Here is a 21,184-nt window from a genome sequence, read left to right as displayed (position 1 = left end):
GTAACATTTAGTTTATAAATTAAAAATAAACAATGCTTAGGTGTCACTTAATTAGAATGACAATTTAGCTTACATTGCAGCTTAAGAATCAATTGAAAAAAATGTTGGTTCAAATTCAATTACCAGGGAACATTTTATTAACCTAAAATATAAGTAGTGTGTATTCTTTCCTTAAATAAAAGCTAGGAAATTACCTAATATGATTAACTTATATATGACAATTGTGATTATGAATAATAAAGATTTGATAACAATTTTTGCATCACTCTTCATTTTTTTTTAATTTTATATTATTAAAAAATTAAACAATCACATTAACCATATAATAAAAAAAATATTTTTTTTCTTATATGATATATTTTAAATTGACTTTAAATTACAAAAATGAGAAAACTTTATATGTTATATTTTAAATTTTTTTAAAACGACTTTAAATTACGAAAATAAGGAAATCTTATATGTTATATTTTTAATTTTTTTAAACAACTTTAAATTACAAAAATGTAAGTTTTCCTTAAGCATACGATTAAAAGCATTAAAATGGCATGTATCAATTCGATGGTTGATCTGAAACCTTTCAAAACCATATGGAAGATAAATCTAAATAATTCAACTGTGGAAACAATACTGTTCATTTTTTTCAAAAATGTGTTCGGTGGAAAAAAGTAAGGTTTTTGTGTCATAATTTGTTTAATTTTCAATCCGATCAATTTATGATATATTAATTATAATTTAGTTCCACAATTTTTAATAAAAATTGATCCGGCCCATCGGAAAGGAATTATATAATAACAACAAAAAATATTGTATATGTATAAATAAAATGATCAAATATATGTTTGAGAAAAAAAATCAAATATAAAAAAAATTATCGATAATATATTCAAATAAATTCATGCTGCGCAAGGCGCAGGTCTTATCCTAGTTAACTACTAAAAGATGGAAAAACCACAAACGAGGAGTTAAAGATGACCGTCCGATTAAGATATTTACTCAGACGAACCCTCAAGATCCAACGGTTATCATTTGTTGAAATAAAGAAGTCTCTTCTTCATCACTCTCCTCCTCCTCCCGAATGAATTACTGCGAGAAAGCAAAAGACGAAAAGCTCTCATCTTTTTGTCTTTCTCACGAAGAAGAGTAGAAGTAAGACAAGACCAACATCAGCTTTCTCTGTATTGAAATCGTGATTGTCTACCAATCTTTTTCAGTTCTGGTAAAACCCCCTACTCATCATTCTTTCTACTCTTCTATGTTCGAAAATCGTATACGAACAATTGAAATCGTTATCTGAATCCTAGTTTTGGGGTTTCTTCAGAAAGATCGGAACTTGATGGGGTTTGAAAGAGTCTTACTTGAATTGGGAGTCTCTGAAAAATTTGGCCAATTCTAAGAGTTTCTTACTTATATGACTTTACGATTTTGATCTGTCTGCTTTGGTTGGAATCATAAAGTTTTTGCTTTGCTTCTGTTCTGTAACAGGTGACTGTTTATACCTTTTGCTAAAAGGCATTGCTCTTTTGTTCTTGGAATGTGTCATTTGGCTTTGGTGATCACAAATGACATGTCAACAACATTTGGGAGCCTCTAGTAGTAGCTGACTTGGTGCTTTTCAGCTTTCTTACTTTTTGAGTTAGATGGACGTTTCTTCTATTGGTCGAAATACATCCCAAACTGATCAAGATCCTTTGTTGATGGATGAACACCACCATAACCCCGAGCACATCGTTGACATCACTAGCAATGACGACGACTCTTCCTCGTCAAGATCTTCTCTCGATGAGCCAACTCCGCATCATCAAGTTCAAGAGAGGGCATCATCATCTAACGCTACGCAACTCCCACCTCCTCCTTCTCAGCAAAGAGCAGATGGTGGCCGCACTAGTAGTACTAGTAGGAGGAGTCCATTGAACTCTGGCCTTTGGATTTCTGTTGAGTTAGTTGTCACCGTTGCTCAGATTGTTGCTGCCATTGTTGTTATGGTTCTTGCTAAAGATGAACATCCCGAAGCCCCGTTGTTTACATGGGTTGTTGGGTATACCTCTGGCTGCGTTGCCACTCTCCCTATTCTCTATTGGCGTTTTCGCACTTATAACCGAGGTACAGGTGGCCAAGATTCTTCACAACGTGGTAGTACTTCTTCTACACAGGGCAATAATAGTAACCCTTCAGAGTCCATGCCGTATACACCCGTCTCTGCGGATCAAGTGCCACCAGACGAAGAAAACACCACCAATAGGAACAATCAAGTTGGGGATAGCTTAAGAACAAGGTACAAGTAAATTAGTTAGTTTGGTTAGTTAAGTTAACCTAATCTGATCATTGTTTTGACGACTTGGTGCAGATTGAATGGGCTAGTGGACCATTTCAAGATGGCGATTGACTGTTTCTTTGCGGTGTGGTTTGTTGTGGGGAATGTATGGATCTTTGGAGGTCACTCATCTCCTTCTGATTCTCCTAAACTCTACAGGTCGGCTTCATCCACTCTTTATTGTCCCAATGGATGAGAATTGGAACTCGAAAAACTCATGTTTTCTGTTTGGTGGTTGGGGCCTTGTTGCAGGTTATGTATAGCGTTCCTTACTTTCAGTTGCATTGGATACGCAATGCCTTTCATACTATGCGCAACCATATGTTGTTGCTTGCCTTGCCTGATCTCTGTTCTCGGGTTTCGAGAAAACTTCTCACAAACAAGAGGAGCCACTGCTGAGGCCATCAACGCACTGCCTGTCTACAAGTTCAAAACAAAAAGCAGAAATGATCTGGAGTTTTCAGAGGAAGGTGAAGGTGGCTTTCTTCTACAAGGGTCTGAGAAGAAACGTCTTATATCAGGCGAAGATGCCGTAAGTAACTTTAACACTCAGATCATTCAAATGAGTAGGTTAGTATAGTTGTGCCTAACTATTCTCGGATGTTATTGGTTTGTGCAGAGCTGTTGTATCTGCTTGGCCAGATATGGAGACGATGAAGAAGTAAGAGAGCTGCCATGCTTGCATGTCTTTCATGTGGACTGTGTAGACAAATGGCTTAAAATCAATGCCACTTGCCCTCTCTGCAAAAAAGAGGTCGGAGAAAGCAGCACTAGTTCTTCCTCTTCATAGACTGAAAAGTGAGACCTCTCTCTATTCCCACATCGAGTTTGTGTTGTGTATAAATAGTCTTTCAGACTTGTATAGTTGAGAGATTGTTTTATTCATTTTGGTTTGTTCCAAGAGCTGTAACTTTCCCACATCAATAAATCTCCAAAATAATGGTGTTTATATGTTTCTGCATTTGCTAGGCATGTAGATGCAAGCAACACCACACAAAGAAAATGCTTGTAAAATGTTAATGGTTCAAAATCTTAAAAAGAGAGAATGTAGTGGGTTTGAATAAATAATGTAAAGAAGTCAAAAGGGTACAACAACAAAAAAGCTCCAAACATCCTTGTAAAGTGGCAGAGAAGGAAACAAAACGAAAAAAAGACAAAAGACCCTTTGCTTTCTATGTGCCATTCTTCATCAAACTTGAGATACCCAGCCTCTTATATAGAAAAACAGTATAGACATTTGGTGTTGTTACAACTCCAAACATCTTTTGATCCAAGTATGATCGAAGGTCAACAACGGATCGTCTGTCTTTGTGTATATAATCTCCTGGGTAGACTTGCCTCTTATTCATACAAAAAGAGCTTCAAGTTGAGACCGTAAGGCTCTTGAATGCTTCGAGCTGTCCATCGTTCAATTCAGTCTGACCCATTGGATGGTTTGGTGTGTCGCCATTCTCATTACTCTTGAGAGACGAGTTGTACACTGAATCAGGCATCACAGAGCTACGCTTGCCTTCAAAGTGAGTTGAAAATGGAAAATACTCGGCGCAGCGTGATTTCCATCCTGCAATTGTGTACCCAAAACGCGGCTTAATACTTCTAAAATTCTTAAGGACTTTAAATCTAAACGCAGCCACAGACAGTCATATCGGTACACTATTTTATGGAAACAACACACTGAAGATATCTAATGCTTACTAGAGGCAGCTTCTGAGTCGAGGAAAACTGTCTCTAGGAGCTTATGAACTGCTATACAGTCTTTGAGTTTCCACTCTCTTGCTACTCCGAGAGCTCCATTTCTGCACATGGACAACCGATGTTAAACATACAAACAAAACACAGAACAGAGACACCATATAACTTGCCCAAAAAAAAAAGAGACACCATAGAACCACAAGGTAAATATGTTTGAAGAAACATTACGTTTGTTGAACCACTTTATTGGTTGAGTCTTCAATTAGTTTGATAGCCTCAGTTTTCTTGCTTGGATCTAAAAGGCACATCATTTCTGCGTATGCAGCTCTATGCACCAAAGAATCTGCAATGCAGACGTAAACATTTTTCTATTTATCAGAAACTGTGATATCTTCGTTAGGGGTGCCATGTAATCAGTTTGAAACGCACCTTCGTGTCTACCAAGAAACTCTTTGTTTGCCTCCACTAATGACTTATTCTGCAATTGACTAGAACGCAAACGAATGGACAATTTATTTCACAAGTCACAACTGATATAGAGAATAAACAGTAATAATGGATAATAATAATAATAGTTTGAGTAGTCACCTGATTGATGGGCGCTCAGCCTCTAGGACACTACAACGAAGTTTCTCAGCTTCAGTCGTTGGAGCACTTGTAGATCCTGTCTTGAGAAAGAATTTAACCTGCCATCCAATCCAAGTTCAAAAGCATGACTAACACTTGACGGGAAAACAGTATAATCCCTTTTTTAGAACATCACAAGTAGCACAGATTCCATACCAGTGAACGATGTGAATCAGGGTTCTCCGCGTCCAGTTTAAGCAACTGCTTGACAGCCTGAAGAATGAAAAATCAGACACCAAAGCCCTTAAATTAACTGAACAAAGGATATTATAGAACCGTGACTTGAGCATAACCACCAGACAAGAGATAGTCAGTTACCTGGAATGCAAGCAGAAACTTTTCTTTTCTCATGTTAACCTCAAAAGAAAGTAGATGAGTCTCCAAAGAGTTAGGTGAATGCTTCTGGAGTAGTCTCAAGTACTTTGAAGCCTCTGCCATTGGATCTTCCACCTGTGCAGATTTAGTTTTCTAGTAAGCTTCTGATAAAGTTAATACTCATAATACAGTATTATGGAGAAGACCACAATACATCTTACAAATGAAGCAAAACATCAACCTGAATTAACTTTTCCCCATGAGGATCTGGGTCTACAGGTTTCACATTCCGTTTGCCAGACTTAGAGACACCAGTGGCAGTTGATTCTTCACTCTTACTCTCAGCTTCCTGAAACGAAGAAGACCAATCTTAAGCCACCTAAGTGTCAATTTACTAGGCAAAACACTGAAAATACGTACTTTCTTTGCTCGGGCTTCTGCCTTTTTCTGCTTCTTCATTTTCTTCTTCTGAGCAGGAGCCAACTTTGACATTTCATCTTCTTCAGCAGTTGATTTGGGAGTATCGTGCAATTTAAGGTAGCACCTGAATATCGAGCCGAGAGGTAATTGTGATTACAGTCTCATGGAAGCTATCATGCTTCCATCTACTAGATACTGTAGTTTTGTGAAACAAAGAGTTTACCTGATAGCTCTGATGGCTGCTTTGTGGAAATATGGGAATGAGTGCAATCGGTCTTCGAACTTAAGCATGCCAACATACGAACGCAAAGTCATTTTTCTTAAGCAGTACGAGTGGAAATCAAATTGATCTTCAGAAATGTCAGAGTAGTGCTTCTCCACAGCCAGAAACCTCTTCAGGGCACGTCCAAGATCACCCTGACGGAAGTAGCTATCGCCAGATGCAAGATCATACCTTTTACGACAAGAGATCAAAAGATAGCCATTAGAAAGACATCTCAAAATGTCAATTTTACATTAGCAAAACTCCTCATTCTAGAGAGCCGTACCACATGCACTGCATGTCATGAAGACTGTTGAGCTGATCCCCCTCTTTTGTAAATAAAACAGCAGTTTTCTCAGCCGAGGCCACCTTCACCAAAAAAATACACAGATTGAGGCCTAACCTCTGAGGACATCGACCAAAACAATATAATATGAACAAAACCGAGATGTAAACCTGATCTGCTTGCAGCAAACGCTTAACGCATTCACTGTTAATATAGCGATCTGCTAAGTCCATGCATCGAGCTTCATCGGCAAGTGCGGCAGCGGCAGTTAAATCTCCTGCATGCTTCATTATTCGGCTCTGTAGAGATAAACCAGTACAATGATTAAGAAAAACAAGAGTACAAATCATACAAATTATGTTAACACAGTCGCTATAACTAGAGAAGTTCAAAACCACCATCCTGTCAATTAAGTTTCTAAAAATGCCTCAAAACAGGTGCAAGCAGTAACCGTGACATACCAAACCTGATCGAGCATAACCTTAAATTTTTTGGCCAAGTTAAACAAACATACCTTAACGGAGTACAGATCAATCACTGTCGGCGTATGAGCAATGGCCTCGTCAATTTTACCAAGGGCAGCATCATACTGACCACGCTTGTCATAATGCTGCAGTATGAAAAATACGATTCATGATAAGATACGCAAAAATTCAAAAAGCTGTTAATTATGGAGAGAAATTAAGACAGATAGCAAAAGTGAACCTGAGCCAAGAAAAATAATGTCCACAATAGAGTTGACGGGGGCTCTTTCACATCACTGCATCAATTTAGAAATAATCACAATAAATGACTGATCTAGTCACCAATCTTGATAACATTTCAGTTTCAGTAATAAATTCAGTCATATACCTTCCTGGGTAACTTCCAGTAGTCCTAACTGAATGTTCCATTTCAACAACTAGTTGCTCCAATATATCAGGCTGGATAACAAAACACGCATAAAACATTATCGCAAAATAAAATGACGCCAGATACAATGAAATTTGCGACAGCATGCAAAAGGAAAAAGCAGGGAAACAAACCTTTCGAGGGTGATCATACAGAGAACATAGATCAGAAAACAAAGAAGGAACACCCTGAGACAAGCATCAAGATATACGAAACATATTCTATTAAAGCATTGTATTGTAAACCCAGAGACATAACGGAAAGAAAAGATACCTTTGTCAACAGAGGTTTAATGTACTTTGCTACAGCCTCCTTAAACCTTTCATCTTGCAGAAAATCCAATGGTATCCTCTGAAAATGGGAAAATATAGAATAACTTAATATCAGTACTCCAATTTTATTTATCAGCACCCCAGAAATTATCAGAGAGATCAAAATGAGTAACCGGTAGTTCCCTATAAAGTGGAAGGGTATAAAAAATGTATTTCACTACAGGCACTGATTCGTCTTTTCTCACCTTAACAGCGGATGACCGAGTGTACTGCTCGCTTAGAGACTGGTACAATGCATTTAACTTCTCAATCCGGTCAGACGAATATTGTCCACTTTCTGAATACAAACCAAGACATTTTTGGAGGCCTTCATAATACCTGAAAAGTACCGGAATGAACTATTTACTTGTTGACATGAATTGACAGTACCCAAATATATATAGAAGCCTTTGAGAATGTCACAGGAAAAGATAGTGCACTTTTAAGGAAACAAAATAATTATTTAGAAGTACAAAGGAAAAAAACCTGTAATTGTCAGGGTTCATGGAAAGTAGAACCCTGTAGAGTTTGCTGGCTTCTGCTGGGCGACCAAGCTTCCACAAGAGATATGCCTCTTGTTCTTTGTAGGACAACTTATCAACCTACAAACAACCACACGAGGACTATAAACTATATGCGTGTATCCTATGATCCACATATACAATACAATCAGCTTCCAGAACTTACTATTTTAGGCTCGTTTTTGTGCAACTCCTCGAGAGCTTTTCCAAAAGCACCGGACTCCTCAAGCAAGGAAACCTGGAAGAAAAAAACAGTTGAGATTTACAGATATAAACCTGTGCTAATTCCAAATGAATACCAGCTACATGGACCCTTTAAAGACAAGTATGATTTTCCAGGGGAAAAGGACTAGAGAGATAACAAAGGTATGAAACTTGTACATTTTTTGCTCCATACCTTGTACATAATCATTTCAGTGTGTTCACATAGCTCGTTCTCAGGAGGATAATCATCCTCTAGGGTGCCTTCAAATGCTTCCAGAATTTCAACAGCTTTAGAAGCACTGGTTTAAACAAGAAAACATATTAAGAGATCAAAGTGAGCTTCTGTCAAACCAAAAAAAGCAATTAACTTATTGGAAAGGCATATAATTCTACTGAATACTGTTCATTGGTATATTGTTTCCTAAAATTCTGATTAAGATTATTCATCCGAGCAAAGGTGTACACTATTTACTCCTTAAAATGTCAACAGACTACAATTGCAAATCATATAAATACACAGGAAATAGTCCAAAGAAGAAAAACTAGCATTCCATTCAAATGAGTAAAGGCTTCAAGGACCATAACATACTTTGCGTTTAAATGCTGGGAGACTGCAAAGCCAATCCAGTTCATTCGGTGATTAGGCTTTAAAGTCAAAAGCTGCTGCCTGGTCTCCACAAAGCCAGACAAGTCCCGCATTTGTGCCTAGGAGTAAGAAAGTATACAGTAAGCGATAAATTGTTGAAAGCATCAACAGAGATATTAATACTGAAACGAGCTTACACAAAGGAATATTGATAAAGTACGAATTGACATTTACTAAATTCTCCTCAATCAATTTTCCCCCCATAATTACCTGCAAGAGTGAGAGGTCTCTGAGTATTTCAAGATTATCAGGGTCTATTCGAAGAGCATTTCGGTAGCATTTGATGGCCTCTCTGTACTCTCTGTCTGACCGGTACAGGAGACCATACACATGCCAGCAAACATGGCTTTTGATGTCATTCTGCACGGAATAGTAAAGTACAAATCCTATGTTACCATGAAGAATCATAACATCTCTGGAAACTAACGAATGAATGTTATAATTATCAAAGAGCATAATGGAACCTTGACTCCAAGGCGAACAAGCTCATATGCTTCAGTTTTACGGTCCATGCAGTTTAGAGTCAATCCTTTCATCGATAAAGTCTCTGTAAATTACAAAGAGTAAAAGAAACAAGTCTTAAATAGAAGGAAAAGCACAACTAGAAGACATGACAAATACTGCAGGCAAGAAAGAACCAATCAGTAGAAGCAACAATTGCGTTTAAGGCAAAACAGAAAAGATATCAACTAACAAAAATAAAGAATACAAAATCATCTCCTTCGCTTCCTTATGTGATCATACAAGTATAGCCTTCTATTTATTTGCTTTTTATAACAAAGAAAAGGACATGAAAGCGCCTATTAGAACAGATACAATTCGTTTGATCTCAACTGATGTAAGCTCCCAAATTGATATAGCAATGAGATAATAACATGAAAGCAAAAAAAAAAACAATAGAAGAGCTTTGGATTTGGGATAAAAGGAAACTGACCTCCATGAGAAGGAAACTTTTTCAATATGGCATCAGCAGCCTTGAGTCCCTTCTTGTACTGCTTCGTCTCATAAGATTTCTGCATTTTAAGATTAATCAGAATAAATTTAAGCGAAATATATATATATATATATATATTTGGGCAAATGCCAAGTAGCTTGAACAAAAAAGTGAAAATCCAATGCAATAGTAGACATTAGGAAGATGATTATTAGCTAGTTTGTGGAGCAAGTGTGAGGGCATAATCATATAAACACTGAATGATGCATATAACATATGAAAGTAGAAAAATAGCAGAAGTTATATATATTCTTAAAGCTTGGTTTTCGTGTAACTCAAAGGAATATAAGAATCATCGCTAAGCTTAAAAAATCTACCCAACTAAGTATGTGTCAAAGATCCTAGGCGGCGAGCCCAGAAGGCCATTCAAGAGACGATAGTCAACGTAACTGAAACTAGTAACTTAAGAGACATCAAATCTTACGCATTAGGCAACATAAGACAACAACACACTTGACTTGTCATGTCAACGAATTTATTACTGAAGGGTTAACTTAATTTTAGGGTTTAACAAAAAGAAGAGAATCGGAACATACGACGATTAGCTTGAAGAGGTTGGCCTCTTTAGGAGGAAGAGGAGCTCCCATTGTTCGTGGGCAACTGAGAGAGCTCGCGGAGGAAGCAGACGAGAGAGATGGCGTACTATTCGCTTCAACCTTACTGCGGAACAAGGCACGACCAAAAGGGGTATAAATTAGGGTCTGGTCTTTCTTCAATCTTCCTTTTATCCTCCTTACCAAATTGGTACACGCGTTTCCGGTTTAGATTTGTCTTCTCCGGTTAGTATTAATTAAGCTCCCGGTTGATCAGTTTTAGAGAGAGTCGATCAAACCGGTTATCAATACATTCAGCAAATTGGATCCAAACCTAATTGACCGGATCAAAATTGTAGAACCGCAAATCAATTCATAATCAAAAACCGAATTAGTGCAATCGATTCGAGCTGCAAAGATTAAAAACTAAACCGAACAAACCGAAAAGGCAACGTTCTGTGCTCTTTCATCATATGCAAGCAAAATGAAACAAGTTTGATCTAAATAGATGACTCTAAAGAAACGTTCCTGTAAGCATGATCGATCTCTTCTTCAGTCATTTCAACGGTTTCATCACTGTCGTATCCAGAAGCAACCCCAGAGGTCCTTCTGCTTTTTGTTCCCGATGCTTCTTCACCCTTTTGTGCTAGCTCAGCCTCGTAAATCATTTTCCACGACTTTGCTTGTTTGCAGAGTTGATCCTTTGAAGCTGTGGAGTTTTCTGTTTTTGAAGAAGACTCCATCTTTCCAAGCTCCTTCACTACGCGAGGGACAAAGCTCCACAGCTCCGTCACTGATCCAACGTCCTAAAGTAAAAGACCATTCGAGGATCAATTCAAACGCTTTGATTGATTCAACAAACCATCTTTTCAAAGTTGAGAAAATGCCAAAGATGAAAAACTCTACGAAAGCTTTAGACTAACCTTTTTTTGCTCAAGGGAATCTATGGCGTCTTGTAAACAGGTTAAGACTCCTTCTGCAGCTATTCGCTTGATCTCTCCTGGTGCTGGCTGTTGCAATGGTTAGACAGCAGAAACAAGTATTTTTTGGAATAAGAACATAAAGAACGCCCCTTACTTTCTCCTCCTGACTCTCTAGCCATGAGATGGTTTCAGTTAGGTCATCCCTTGCCCACTTCTTCACCTCGGTAACAGAAAAGGGCTCTTCCACTGTATTGCAAGCTGGTCTATTCTGTGAATACGGAAATAAAACCATTGACTGGAGCAACATACGGTTCCTTTCTGTTTAACCAAACCCATCAGTTATAAAGACAGACCTTGGATGAAGCAGATGACGTTCCCCTTGTTCCTGGTTTTGTCTCTACTTGATTCTCCTCTGATTTTATAGACAACTGTTTCTTCTTTTCTGAAACAACTCAGGAGACAAGAAGGTAGTTTAGACAATGACACGCCATCTAAAGCCTCTTCCTATATGTTTTCCTTTTATTACCTCGAATAGTAGTATTTTGGGAAGCACTGGTCTTCCTCCATGGTTTTCCAGCATGCAGAAGGTATTGCTCAATATCCACCAACTTCTTCTGCGTATAACACTCAGCTATCCAATCCTGAAGACACTCAGCGCAAAGTAGAAATTCAGTTACACACTGGAGGAGTTAGGAAAGGCAAAAGAGGTAAACCTTAGAGACAATGGTTCCAGAGTTAGATTGGACTTGACGGAACTTAGGAGTGTTGGGAAAAGCACAAATCAACAAGGTGGAGTCAGAGTTCCAGTCAGGCTGATAAGTGGCTCCCATTGACAAGGCCTGGGACCTTAGTGTACTCCTCTCAGGGTTAACAAAGCCCGACAACACAAAAACAACTCCTTCCTGTACACACAGATTCTATATCCTTAAAAAAAACTCAAATCACAATGACAGCTAAAAAAATGTAGACAGTTTTCACAGACCAGAAGTTTAGAGAAATCCATGGTAGTTGAACTTGACTGAGGAGCATTTCGAATGTTGTGCTCATCATCATCATCATCCTTGGGCTTCTTCTTACTCTCAGGCTGAGGATGAGGAGGATCCCTTGAACTGATCCAAGAAGGAAGATTTCGCTTCTGGGACATCTTAGTCCTTGGCAGATACTACTTATCGCTAACAACACACACAAAGCCTGCAAATCAAATCAAATCTCAATACAAACAGATGGTGCAGTTTTCAAGGAAGTTCCCAACCCAAAAATCGCCAGGATAATTACAGTGTATCGATCAGAATTCGATTTCAGATTGATTGATTGATTTCACAAGAAGAAGAAAAAGATGGGAATTCGAAAAATGAATACAAAGCCATTTTGCATTGTTGAGCAGAGAAACATCAAAGAAAAACGCTAAATCTAAACCTATCCCATCAACACACTGAGGTTACGAAGCAGGAGAAGACTATTTATTGACTTAAACCACAAAGCGACGAACCTTAACGCACCCTGTTTCCTTCTTCCTCCTGATCGAGAGAGAACTGTCAATTTGAGCCCAGAGAGTGTCGACGATATTAACTCTCGAATCAGGTAAAGTGTTTTGAATCTAACAAATTGAAAGCTCTCAACATAAGTGGACGTGCCGGAGTGGTTATCGGGCATGACTAGAAATCATGTGGGCTCTGCCCGCGCAGGTTCGAATCCTGCCGTTCACGCTCTTTTTTTTGTTTTAAAGCTTTTTGTCCTTTTAGTAATTCTCTTCTTTGTTTTGCTTTGCATGTTTTTCTTGACGAAATAACATAACGGATCCTTAAGTTAAGTCTTGTGCAGACTAATAAAGCCCATTTTTTATTTTAGTATTTGGAGTGAGGTCCAGTAGACCAAATAATAATGTTGATGCCCTCTAATAACTTAATTGGGCTTACAGGGAGGTCAAATGGAGGGCTAGGATTTGAGAAAGAGGTTTTTTTTTTTGAAATATGGATTTGATTATACACCTGAGGCAGAGTTCGAAGATAGACTGGACTTTAAAGATAGCTGCAGAGACACCCTCTGTTACAAGTTACATCTACTAGTATTTAATGTTTTGGTTCCTTCTCTGTAAATTAAAGGAGATGATGCATCATCCTCTTTTTACTATTATCTACCAGGAGAACTTTTTAGCTAATTAAGCCGTTGGATCTGCAGAGGAAATAGAAGCCGGCCGCTTCATTCTGCGTCACACCTTTGTCATTAAATCCAACGGCTTGCAGCTTTATGACTCTCACTTACTACCACCAAATCTAAAAGTAAATAGGGCAGTGTACCCTTATCACCAAAACGATAACTGATATTTTCTTTAAGTTCTTCCTTTACCAAAAAGTCAACACATCTTTGTATCTATTATATGACATGCTATTATTTCGTTCCCGCGACATGTAGTAGGCTATCTATTCATTCACCTCATCATCATCATGCATCAACTTGTTCCTTTGAAGGAAAGAAAAAGAAAAAATATAATTTTGATAGTAGATACCATTAAATAAAGTGAGAAAAATGGAGATGTAATTAATAAATTTTTATTGTCGTTAACTTTCAAAACTACGTAGCATGTTTTTTTTTGGGTCCTACGTATTAAGCGTAGTGGCTTACAAGAAAATAAAACAACAACCGTTGGATGCAACATTTTTTTACCAAAAAAAAAAGAAAATAAAACAAATTTACACCAGAAAAGAAATCAGAAATTATATCAAACAATCTGCTTGTGGAATTAAATCAAACCATCTACTTGTGAAATGATGTTTTCCTCGATTTTTTTCAACTTGCTTTTGTTGTTCAACTTGTCTAAGTTGTCTTCCTTGACTAATGAAGTAATTGACGCGTAAGAAAAACTACAAATACTTTAAATATTTTATATTCTAAAGGAAGTGGACTACACACGCCGGAATAGTTGACCCTTCAAGAAGGTTAATGAAGGGATGATAGAATTAATAAAGGTCCAAAAGGTTAATTAAGAAACAAAAAACGGATACTAGCTACCCCTAACAAAAACAGTAGAAAAAAAAGCAACAGCGATATCAAGTGCCACTAACTTACGATCAATAAGAACTCTTTAGTTAATAAGATGAGTGGCAATAATCGTTTTCATTCCGTTGAGGAAACAAAGGCAAAAGCTCCGGTGCTGGCTCGTCCCCGCTTCTCGGACTCGGAAGGAAGTAAAACCCTTTCTCGGCTATGGCTTTTTGCTCTTCCTTTTCCGGCATGGCGAGGTTATTCTCACGTGCTGACTGTGGGCTCACGCGCGTCCAGAATGGGTCGAGGTGAGAGACCGGTGAGACGAGGAACCCGCGGTTGAACTGGCCCAAAGAATCATTGTTGATCTTCAGCTCCATCCTCTTGGATGACTGACGGCGTTCGTGGAGCTTGAATGCTTGTTTCTTTGGAGTTAAAGGAAGCTTATGCTGTGCGGTGGAGACGGGGGAGAGTTCCGGTGGTGCTCCCGTGAGTTCTTGGACGATGTTTCGAAAATTGGAGGGGTCTGCTTGAACAAACATGGTGTTTGGGTCGGTAGCATAGCTTGGCCGCTGGGAGTGGTGATTCTTGTGGCTCATGGCGGTGGTGGATAAGATGAATTAAGTTGAAACCTTTGGAAGAAGAGAAGAGAAGTATGTCTTGTTCTTTGTCCGAAAGACATTCGTCTGCCTACTAGTACCCAATTATTTAAAGAAGACCGTCTTCTTGTGTGCGTGTGTTTTCTTGACATTTTTGCCAACATATTTATTAATTTAGTAATTATAAAAGTTTCCAATATGATTGACTTTGCACGTCTAGAATTCGTAGTTGATAAAGTTGATTGTAAATAAATACATATTGTATTTGCTAATATTCTCTAGTCATATTTATGATTTGAACACTGGATTTTAAAACGTTTTCTAGATGAGTAGATGGTTATAATATGTTAAAGTCAATACATTATTAGAATTGTTGCCGATTGAGTACATTAGAAGTGAGAACATACATATGATGATGAAAATAACGGGTCCATTGTTGACTTGGTAAGCAAATTAATTAATTATTTCCACAAGCATCTCACTTGTCTAATATCTCACACAATGTTCTCTTATACACAAACTGCAAAATTATAACGTTGATGAATTCATATGTGATTTAAAAACCATACATTGAATGTCAATGTTATGATTTTTGTACGAGTTTCGTAATAAAGAAACCAACGAGATTCTTGAGACCGTGATATAATAATGATCACATCCATAATTTCTAATTTTCGAATTTTGAATTTCTCAAAGAAATAAATGCAACGACGAATGCATCATAACTTCTCCTACAAAACTCATAAGAAATTCAAAATTTTGAAGAATAACAGATTAAATGAATATAGACCAGTACATTTTACATAGTTAATTGAGTAGTTGCAATTTTGTTTTGTCGAAAGCTTGTGATTAAGTTGGCTTCTTCTTACCTGACATTTTAAATTGATATTAAAACGTGGGATATATATATAATTAAGATGCATCCTATTAAGGACAAATAAATATGAAAATTCAATTTTTAAAATGATTTGAATAATCAAAGAAAAAGAAAGGCCCTTTAGGTTGCGTGAAGGAATAAGTAGGCAAAAAGAAAAGATTTTTCTTCATGCTTCACTTCACGTTTTTTCTTTGTTCCTTCCCTTTGCTTTCATTTGACTCTTTGTCATTATTTGTTGTGTTTCCACTGTTTTTCCCTTGAATTCTTGAGGTAATAATAGCCATTAATATAATGCTCTTTGGACTGCACATTTTTTCGCATATTCAACATCTTATCTTCACGTGTAGATTGGATCTGTTAATTAACAGTATGTTGCACAAAATGTTATGCCTTGAATCTTGATGCAGGTTGTTTGTTTCTAATAGGCAATTCCTTTCTAACTTAGAGAACAAAAAAGAGAAAAGAAAAATAAGGGCCCAACCGGGTTCGAACCGGTGACCTATTGATCTGCAGTCAATTGCTCTACCACTGAGCTATGGACCCAACTTATCTTATTAGTTACCGCTATTTATTTAACTATACTGATTTCACATAGAAATACAAAGTTTCTGGTTTCTAAGTCTTTCTATTGATCTGCAGTCAATTGCTCTACCACTGAGCTATGGACCCAACTTGTCTTGTTAGTTACCGCTATTTATTTAACTATAACTGATTTCACATAGAAATACAAAGTTTCTGGTTTCTAAGTCTTTCCAATGTTCCTTACATACGTAAGAAGAGATTAAATTATTGTCTGCTAGTGAATCTGAAATTTACATATGCCTATAGTCCAGTTTTGTCACTGTCTCTCAGTTAATCAACTATACATTTTGCTTTACCAAGGCAGATGCTAAACTGTGATTTGTGTGACCACTGATCACCAGTTTCACAAGAATGTTGTCAGGGTAGAGAACTGAAATTAAAGATAACGTGACTTGCAAGAAAGAGACCTAATGTGGTAAATAACAAGTAATCTATGAGATAAGCAATGCGGTTTTAAAAAGAGAATAGTTCCAAGTTCAAATAGGCAAACACAAAAGACTTTTGATTAACGAACATATTATACTAGAGATGCTTACATGATGTGTAGACCCTAACGACAGAGCTATAAGAAAAGGACAACGTGGGTTTTAAGGAAATATAAACTCAAGTTTTAAAGAGAGAGATCAGCAAGATCGAATGTTCTCTCCACCGCTTTGCACCATGACTCCACTTTCTTCTTCCTGGTCGCTTCTTCCATAACTGGTCTGAATACTTTTGAGTTCTTAGACTTGTCTCCTGACTCGAATATGTCTTCTTCCTTCCAGAATCCAACTGCCAGTCCAGCTGCATAGGCTGCTCCAAGTGCTGTTGTCTCTATGTCCACTGGCCTCACCACCGGAGTTCCCATCAAATCAGCCTGTCCACATTTCAAAAGGACAATGAGAATATTAACATTGAAACTAAACTACATTCATAATCATCACAATGCATTACCTGAATCTGCATGAGAAGGTTGTTGGCAGTGGCACCACCATCAACTCTAAGCAAGAACTCTCCTTTCTCGTTGTCTAGTGAGCCCTTTTCACCAGCATCTTTATTCATAGAGTCCAACACATCTTTCACTTGGAAACACATGCTCTCCAACACAGCCCTTGCTATGTGAGACTTGTTTGTGAACCTTGTGATCCCTATGCAGACACCACGAGCGTCTTCTCTCCACCAAGGAGCAAACAAACCGTTAAATGCTGGCACAAAGTAAACTCCTCCTGTTGATTCTACCATAGCCGCCAAGTCTTCAATTTCACTAGCACTTTTGATTATGCCAAGGCTGTCTCTTAGCCACTGAACAGCAGCTCCAGCTATAGCTATCGATCCCTCCAGAGCATAGTTTGTCTTTGCTTGAGGCCCAAGTTTGTAAGATAGCGTGGTTAGAAGTCCATGACCTGACTTGATGGGCACGTCTCCTGTGTTGAGAAGAATGAAAGCGCCTGTTCCGTAAGTACTCTTAGCCTCGCCTTTCTTACAAGCTTGTCCCAGCATTGCAGCGTGTTGGTCGCCAAGACATCCAGCGATCTTGATGCCAGGAATGGGCCAGCCTTTGCAGATTTCTCCAATGACCTCTGAGTTGCTTACTATTTTTGGCAAGATTTCAGCAGGAATGCCAAGAGTCTTAATAGTGTCCTCGTCCCAGCTCAGGGTCTTGAGGTTCATGAGCATGGTGCGAGAAGCATTGGTGACATCAGTGACATGTAGCCCGCCATTGGAACCGCCAGTCATGTTCCATATCAACCAAGTGTCGATGGTGCCAAAGATGGCATCTCCTTTCTTGATACCGTCTTTGACAGCATCTACATTCTCCATCAGCCAAAGCAGCTTCATGGCGGAGAAGTATGTGCTTATAGGCAAGCCACAAGACTCCACAAAATGGGATCTTCCTCCTGATAGTTCCTTCTCTAGTCTCCTATGAAGATCATCAGACACCAAATATTATCAACCAAGAATATGATTTTAGGAAGAACCATATAAACAAAGACAGAGCAGAGAAACAAGAAAGAGTGATTATTATGTAATGTACCTGCAGATGGAACTGGTGCGAGCATCCATCCAGACAATAGCCTTGTGGAGAGGAAGTCCAGTGGATTTGCTCCAGACGACGGTGGTCTCTCTCTGATCCGTAAGCCCAATGGCCTTCAAGCCACCGTCGACGTTGTGTCCATCGGCTGTGGCTTTGTCAATAGCCTTGGCAATACACACTTTCACACTTTCTAGTATCTCCATTGGATCGTGTTCCACCCATCTTAATTCACAAAAATAATATTCAGTGTCAAAATTCACAGAATATTAAAGAGACGTGATTATGTATGCATCAAATCCACTAAACAAAGAGCACATAATTGAAACAAGTTTTCCATGAATTATGGAAATGATGAAAAAAAGAACAAACAACTACTATTAATTACAGATCGTTCAGAAAAATGTTATAATGAAATACAGGATCATCGACCATAACACTGTCACCTACTTCTCAGACTAATCACATAACAAATGAGGAAAAATACATATTTAGAAAAAGTCAACAAGAAGGTGAGAGAGGGAGAGAGTACCCAGCTTCGGGATAGAACTGAGTGAACTCGACTTGATGAGATGCAACAGCACGAGCATCGTGATCGTATATGATGAATCTGGTGCTGGTTGTTCCTTGATCTATTGATCCAATAAAACCATTTTCTCCTGCCATTTTTCTTTTTCTTTTTGGTGAATGAATGAATGCTCCTTTTCTTTCTTCCCTATCTATAGGAAAGTGGAGTCAGAGATATTGTTGGGAGAGTTCACCGTTCACATTTACTCTAGAGGATGATGATGATGATGTATTCATTATGGTTTTTATTGGTGGAAGGTCAATATTATGAGATCATCTTACTTAAATTCAGCTCCATCTACCATGTGTTCTTCTAACGTTGGAAAATTTTAACCGTTTCTATCCTTGACTTTTTTTTTTATAAACTCTTATGTCTGTTCACAAATCTTGTTAGTCTTGATACATATGAAAAAGTCGTATTCCAACTAAATAACAAAATACAATAATCTTATCCAACATTATGAATTGATGTTCTTTATGAATATATATGCTTGACAAAAAAAAGCGGATTTTGATAAATGAGGTTTATCTACTTCTATTGATTACTGCTGATAAAGGTAACAAACCAATTTTGGTGAGCTGGTTTACCAATAATATTATAAAAAATACATGCTTTAGAAAAAAAAAATTTCAAAAAGATACATTTTTTTATATATTTTCAATGCAATTTTGTCAACTAATAATAGGTAACTGTAAACTTTAAGAAAATAATTGTATTTTCTAGATTTTTATTGTTTTAAAACTATGGAAAATAGATAATCACAAAAAATTATGCATTTAATACTGTAATTTAATATTCTCTTAATATTATTTGAGGAGCATTCTAATTAATAAACACTAGGTGACCGGCCTCCACCCTGTGCGGACATAAGAACACGACCGACCCGCACCCTGTGTTCTCTCTCGGCATGTATCTCACGAGAAAGAACACAATAACGTCAGTATAAAGAGGCAGATATTGTGTGTATGTATAATTGCAACGTCACAAAATATTTTGTGTGTTTACGAAGATAGTTTCATTCAAAAAATGGAATAAATAGTGTATAGTTTTAGAAGTAACAGATTTTATATTATCATTAATTAGAATTGTATTGTATATGTTTCGTAATTCTTTATTTTAGGTGAATAATATTATTTTTCCATAAATAATAAGCAAACATTTATGTAGACATATTAAAAGAAAATATAATAAAAATCAAAATACTATCCATAAATAATATAAATTATGAAGTACATTTCTCGATAAAGAAAGCAAATTCAATTAGAAACTTGCAAAAAATTAAATAAATTTTGTAAGCAATTTGACGGGTTAACATTATTTGATAGATTTATAAATTTCTAAATTTTATTGAACATGAAATAATATTAAATTGACATATCGTCATCGGTCTCCTAACTCATCACAATCCATCTAGCAAATACAAAAAATAAATAATTACAACAGTTTATTTATTCTAAAATTTGTATTTGAAAAAAAAGTAGATTAAAATTACGTACCGTGACTACGAAATATTCTGAAAAACTTGTTTGTAGACAACATTCAATATTTTTGTCTGCGGCTTCCCTTCTTTACCAGTTATTAGGATTTTTAATCCAGATCTCGACTTAACTCTTAAAAGTGCAACTTTGCCTTGCATTTTGTAAGCATTTTATAAATTATTTTAAAATTATGATAAATTTATTCTTTAAACAACGATAAATAATTTAAAAATAATATTAATAAGCATTTTTGGATTTTGTAATATTTAAAATAGTTATTATACAATTATATTCGAACACAATTCATCAAGTAGAGTATAATACTATTATAATTATGTTATATAAAATTTCGTTCATTGTATTTTATAGTTTATAAATATTAAAAGTAATAAATAAAACATTATTAATCTTTCTATAATTTCGAAAATTAGTTTTCATAAATTGTTATTTGTGCAGAAAAGATGGATGATACTTTATAATTAAATAATTATAAATATTAAAAGTAATAAATAAAACATTTAATCAATGTCTAATAAATTTAAAAGGTAATCTCAAAGCTTTTTAAAAAAAATATATAAAATGAATCAAGGCTCTGATAAAAGATGGATGATAGAAAAGCCGGAGCCTCTCGCACCTCAGCTCTTGGCTTTCCACCATTGTACTTCAGCATCAGGTTTAACAGTTTTTCCTCTGTAACATTTAGTTTCACCTTCTGTTTTGGAGTTCGATCGCCACTGTCATGTAATAACAAAATTTTAACAGATAGAAGTATAGAGGAGATAAAGGTGATTTATATGCTAAGAAAACATACTATCGAATAACAGCAATGACACAACATAGCTCTTCTGAGTTCTCATTGCCTTGGCGGGTTAGTCCTTTATTAGGCTGTACATGTTTATTGAACTTCCAAGGCAAAGTGGCTGGCAGAGTCGATGAAAGATGAGGAGCCTTTGCGTCTAAACACATTTTTCTTAGCACACAAGCATCATCGTCGTAATACCTTAATAGTATAAGAGGAGAGATTTGTGAATAATACTTTAAAGAATAAAAAGAGAATGTTTGTATTTTAAGACCTTGGGTGTCTCCTATATATATACAGTCCATTTATTTCTCATATTAATGACGCACAATATTTTGCACAATAAATAATG

The 21,184-nt window shown here is 36.8% G+C and overlaps 5 protein-coding genes and 2 non-coding genes across 7 annotated transcripts; 2 read left to right on the top strand and 5 right to left on the bottom strand.

Moving 5' to 3' along the window:
- The first annotated feature begins 1,033 nt into the window (after window positions 1–1,033).
- On the top strand, window positions 1,034–3,262 carry LOC125586123 (E3 ubiquitin-protein ligase At1g63170-like). Its single transcript, XM_048755939.1, has 5 exons — window positions 1,034–1,216; window positions 1,483–2,272; window positions 2,345–2,470; window positions 2,564–2,843; window positions 2,931–3,262. Exons 2-5 carry the CDS (start codon window positions 1,638–1,640, stop codon window positions 3,099–3,101), a joined length of 1,212 nt encoding a protein of 403 aa, XP_048611896.1. The 5' UTR covers window positions 1,034–1,216; window positions 1,483–1,637; the 3' UTR covers window positions 3,102–3,262.
- An 88-nt stretch (window positions 3,263–3,350) lies between these two features.
- LOC106398456 (N-terminal acetyltransferase A complex auxiliary subunit NAA15) lies at window positions 3,351–10,174 on the bottom strand. Its single transcript, XM_013839009.3, has 26 exons — window positions 10,017–10,174; window positions 9,421–9,499; window positions 8,951–9,033; window positions 8,697–8,846; window positions 8,430–8,545; window positions 8,034–8,139; window positions 7,803–7,874; window positions 7,602–7,717; window positions 7,322–7,454; window positions 7,078–7,155; window positions 6,939–6,992; window positions 6,766–6,836; window positions 6,619–6,673; window positions 6,428–6,523; window positions 6,084–6,212; window positions 5,914–5,996; window positions 5,589–5,819; window positions 5,366–5,489; window positions 5,187–5,294; window positions 4,949–5,080; window positions 4,787–4,843; window positions 4,592–4,689; window positions 4,433–4,491; window positions 4,232–4,346; window positions 4,007–4,107; window positions 3,351–3,872 (listed from the first exon to the last, which is right to left on the bottom strand). Exons 1-26 carry the CDS (start codon window positions 10,065–10,067, stop codon window positions 3,673–3,675), a joined length of 2,697 nt encoding a protein of 898 aa, XP_013694463.2. The 5' UTR covers window positions 10,068–10,174; the 3' UTR covers window positions 3,351–3,672.
- Window positions 10,175–10,366: 192 nt separating this feature from the next.
- On the bottom strand, window positions 10,367–12,555 carry LOC125586126 (DNA-repair protein XRCC1-like). The gene is made up of 8 exons (XM_048755946.1): window positions 12,426–12,555; window positions 11,919–12,127; window positions 11,650–11,838; window positions 11,463–11,577; window positions 11,290–11,378; window positions 11,091–11,204; window positions 10,937–11,023; window positions 10,367–10,819 (listed from the first exon to the last, which is right to left on the bottom strand). The coding sequence occupies exons 2-8, from the start codon at window positions 12,078–12,080 to the stop codon at window positions 10,514–10,516; spliced, it is 1,062 nt and encodes a 353-aa protein (XP_048611903.1). The 5' UTR covers window positions 12,081–12,127; window positions 12,426–12,555; the 3' UTR covers window positions 10,367–10,513.
- Window positions 12,556–12,560: 5 nt separating this feature from the next.
- On the top strand, window positions 12,561–12,642 carry TRNAS-AGA. Its single transcript has one exon. It is a non-coding gene; the product is annotated as a tRNA-Ser (tRNA).
- Window positions 12,643–13,795: 1,153 nt separating this feature from the next.
- LOC125586130 (VQ motif-containing protein 11-like) lies at window positions 13,796–14,886 on the bottom strand. Its single transcript, XM_048755948.1, has one exon. The coding sequence runs from the start codon at window positions 14,515–14,517 to the stop codon at window positions 14,023–14,025; it is 495 nt and encodes a 164-aa protein (XP_048611905.1). The 5' UTR covers window positions 14,518–14,886; the 3' UTR covers window positions 13,796–14,022.
- A 979-nt stretch (window positions 14,887–15,865) lies between these two features.
- TRNAC-GCA lies at window positions 15,866–15,937 on the bottom strand. The gene has a single exon. It is a non-coding gene; the product is annotated as a tRNA-Cys (tRNA).
- Window positions 15,938–16,457: 520 nt separating this feature from the next.
- On the bottom strand, window positions 16,458–18,789 carry LOC125586121 (glycerol kinase-like). Its single transcript, XM_048755934.1, has 4 exons — window positions 18,520–18,789; window positions 17,991–18,212; window positions 16,910–17,876; window positions 16,458–16,832 (listed from the first exon to the last, which is right to left on the bottom strand). The coding sequence occupies exons 1-4, from the start codon at window positions 18,651–18,653 to the stop codon at window positions 16,587–16,589; spliced, it is 1,569 nt and encodes a 522-aa protein (XP_048611891.1). The 5' UTR covers window positions 18,654–18,789; the 3' UTR covers window positions 16,458–16,586.
- Window positions 18,790–21,184: the final 2,395 nt, after the last annotated feature.

Source organism: Brassica napus, chromosome A2 (assembly GCF_020379485.1).
Source record: "Brassica napus cultivar Da-Ae chromosome A2, Da-Ae, whole genome shotgun sequence".
Lineage (NCBI taxonomy): Eukaryota > Viridiplantae > Streptophyta > Magnoliopsida > Brassicales > Brassicaceae > Brassica > Brassica napus.
The sequence above is the reverse complement of the archived record's forward strand: the minus strand, read 5'-3'. Positions and strand labels throughout refer to the sequence as shown.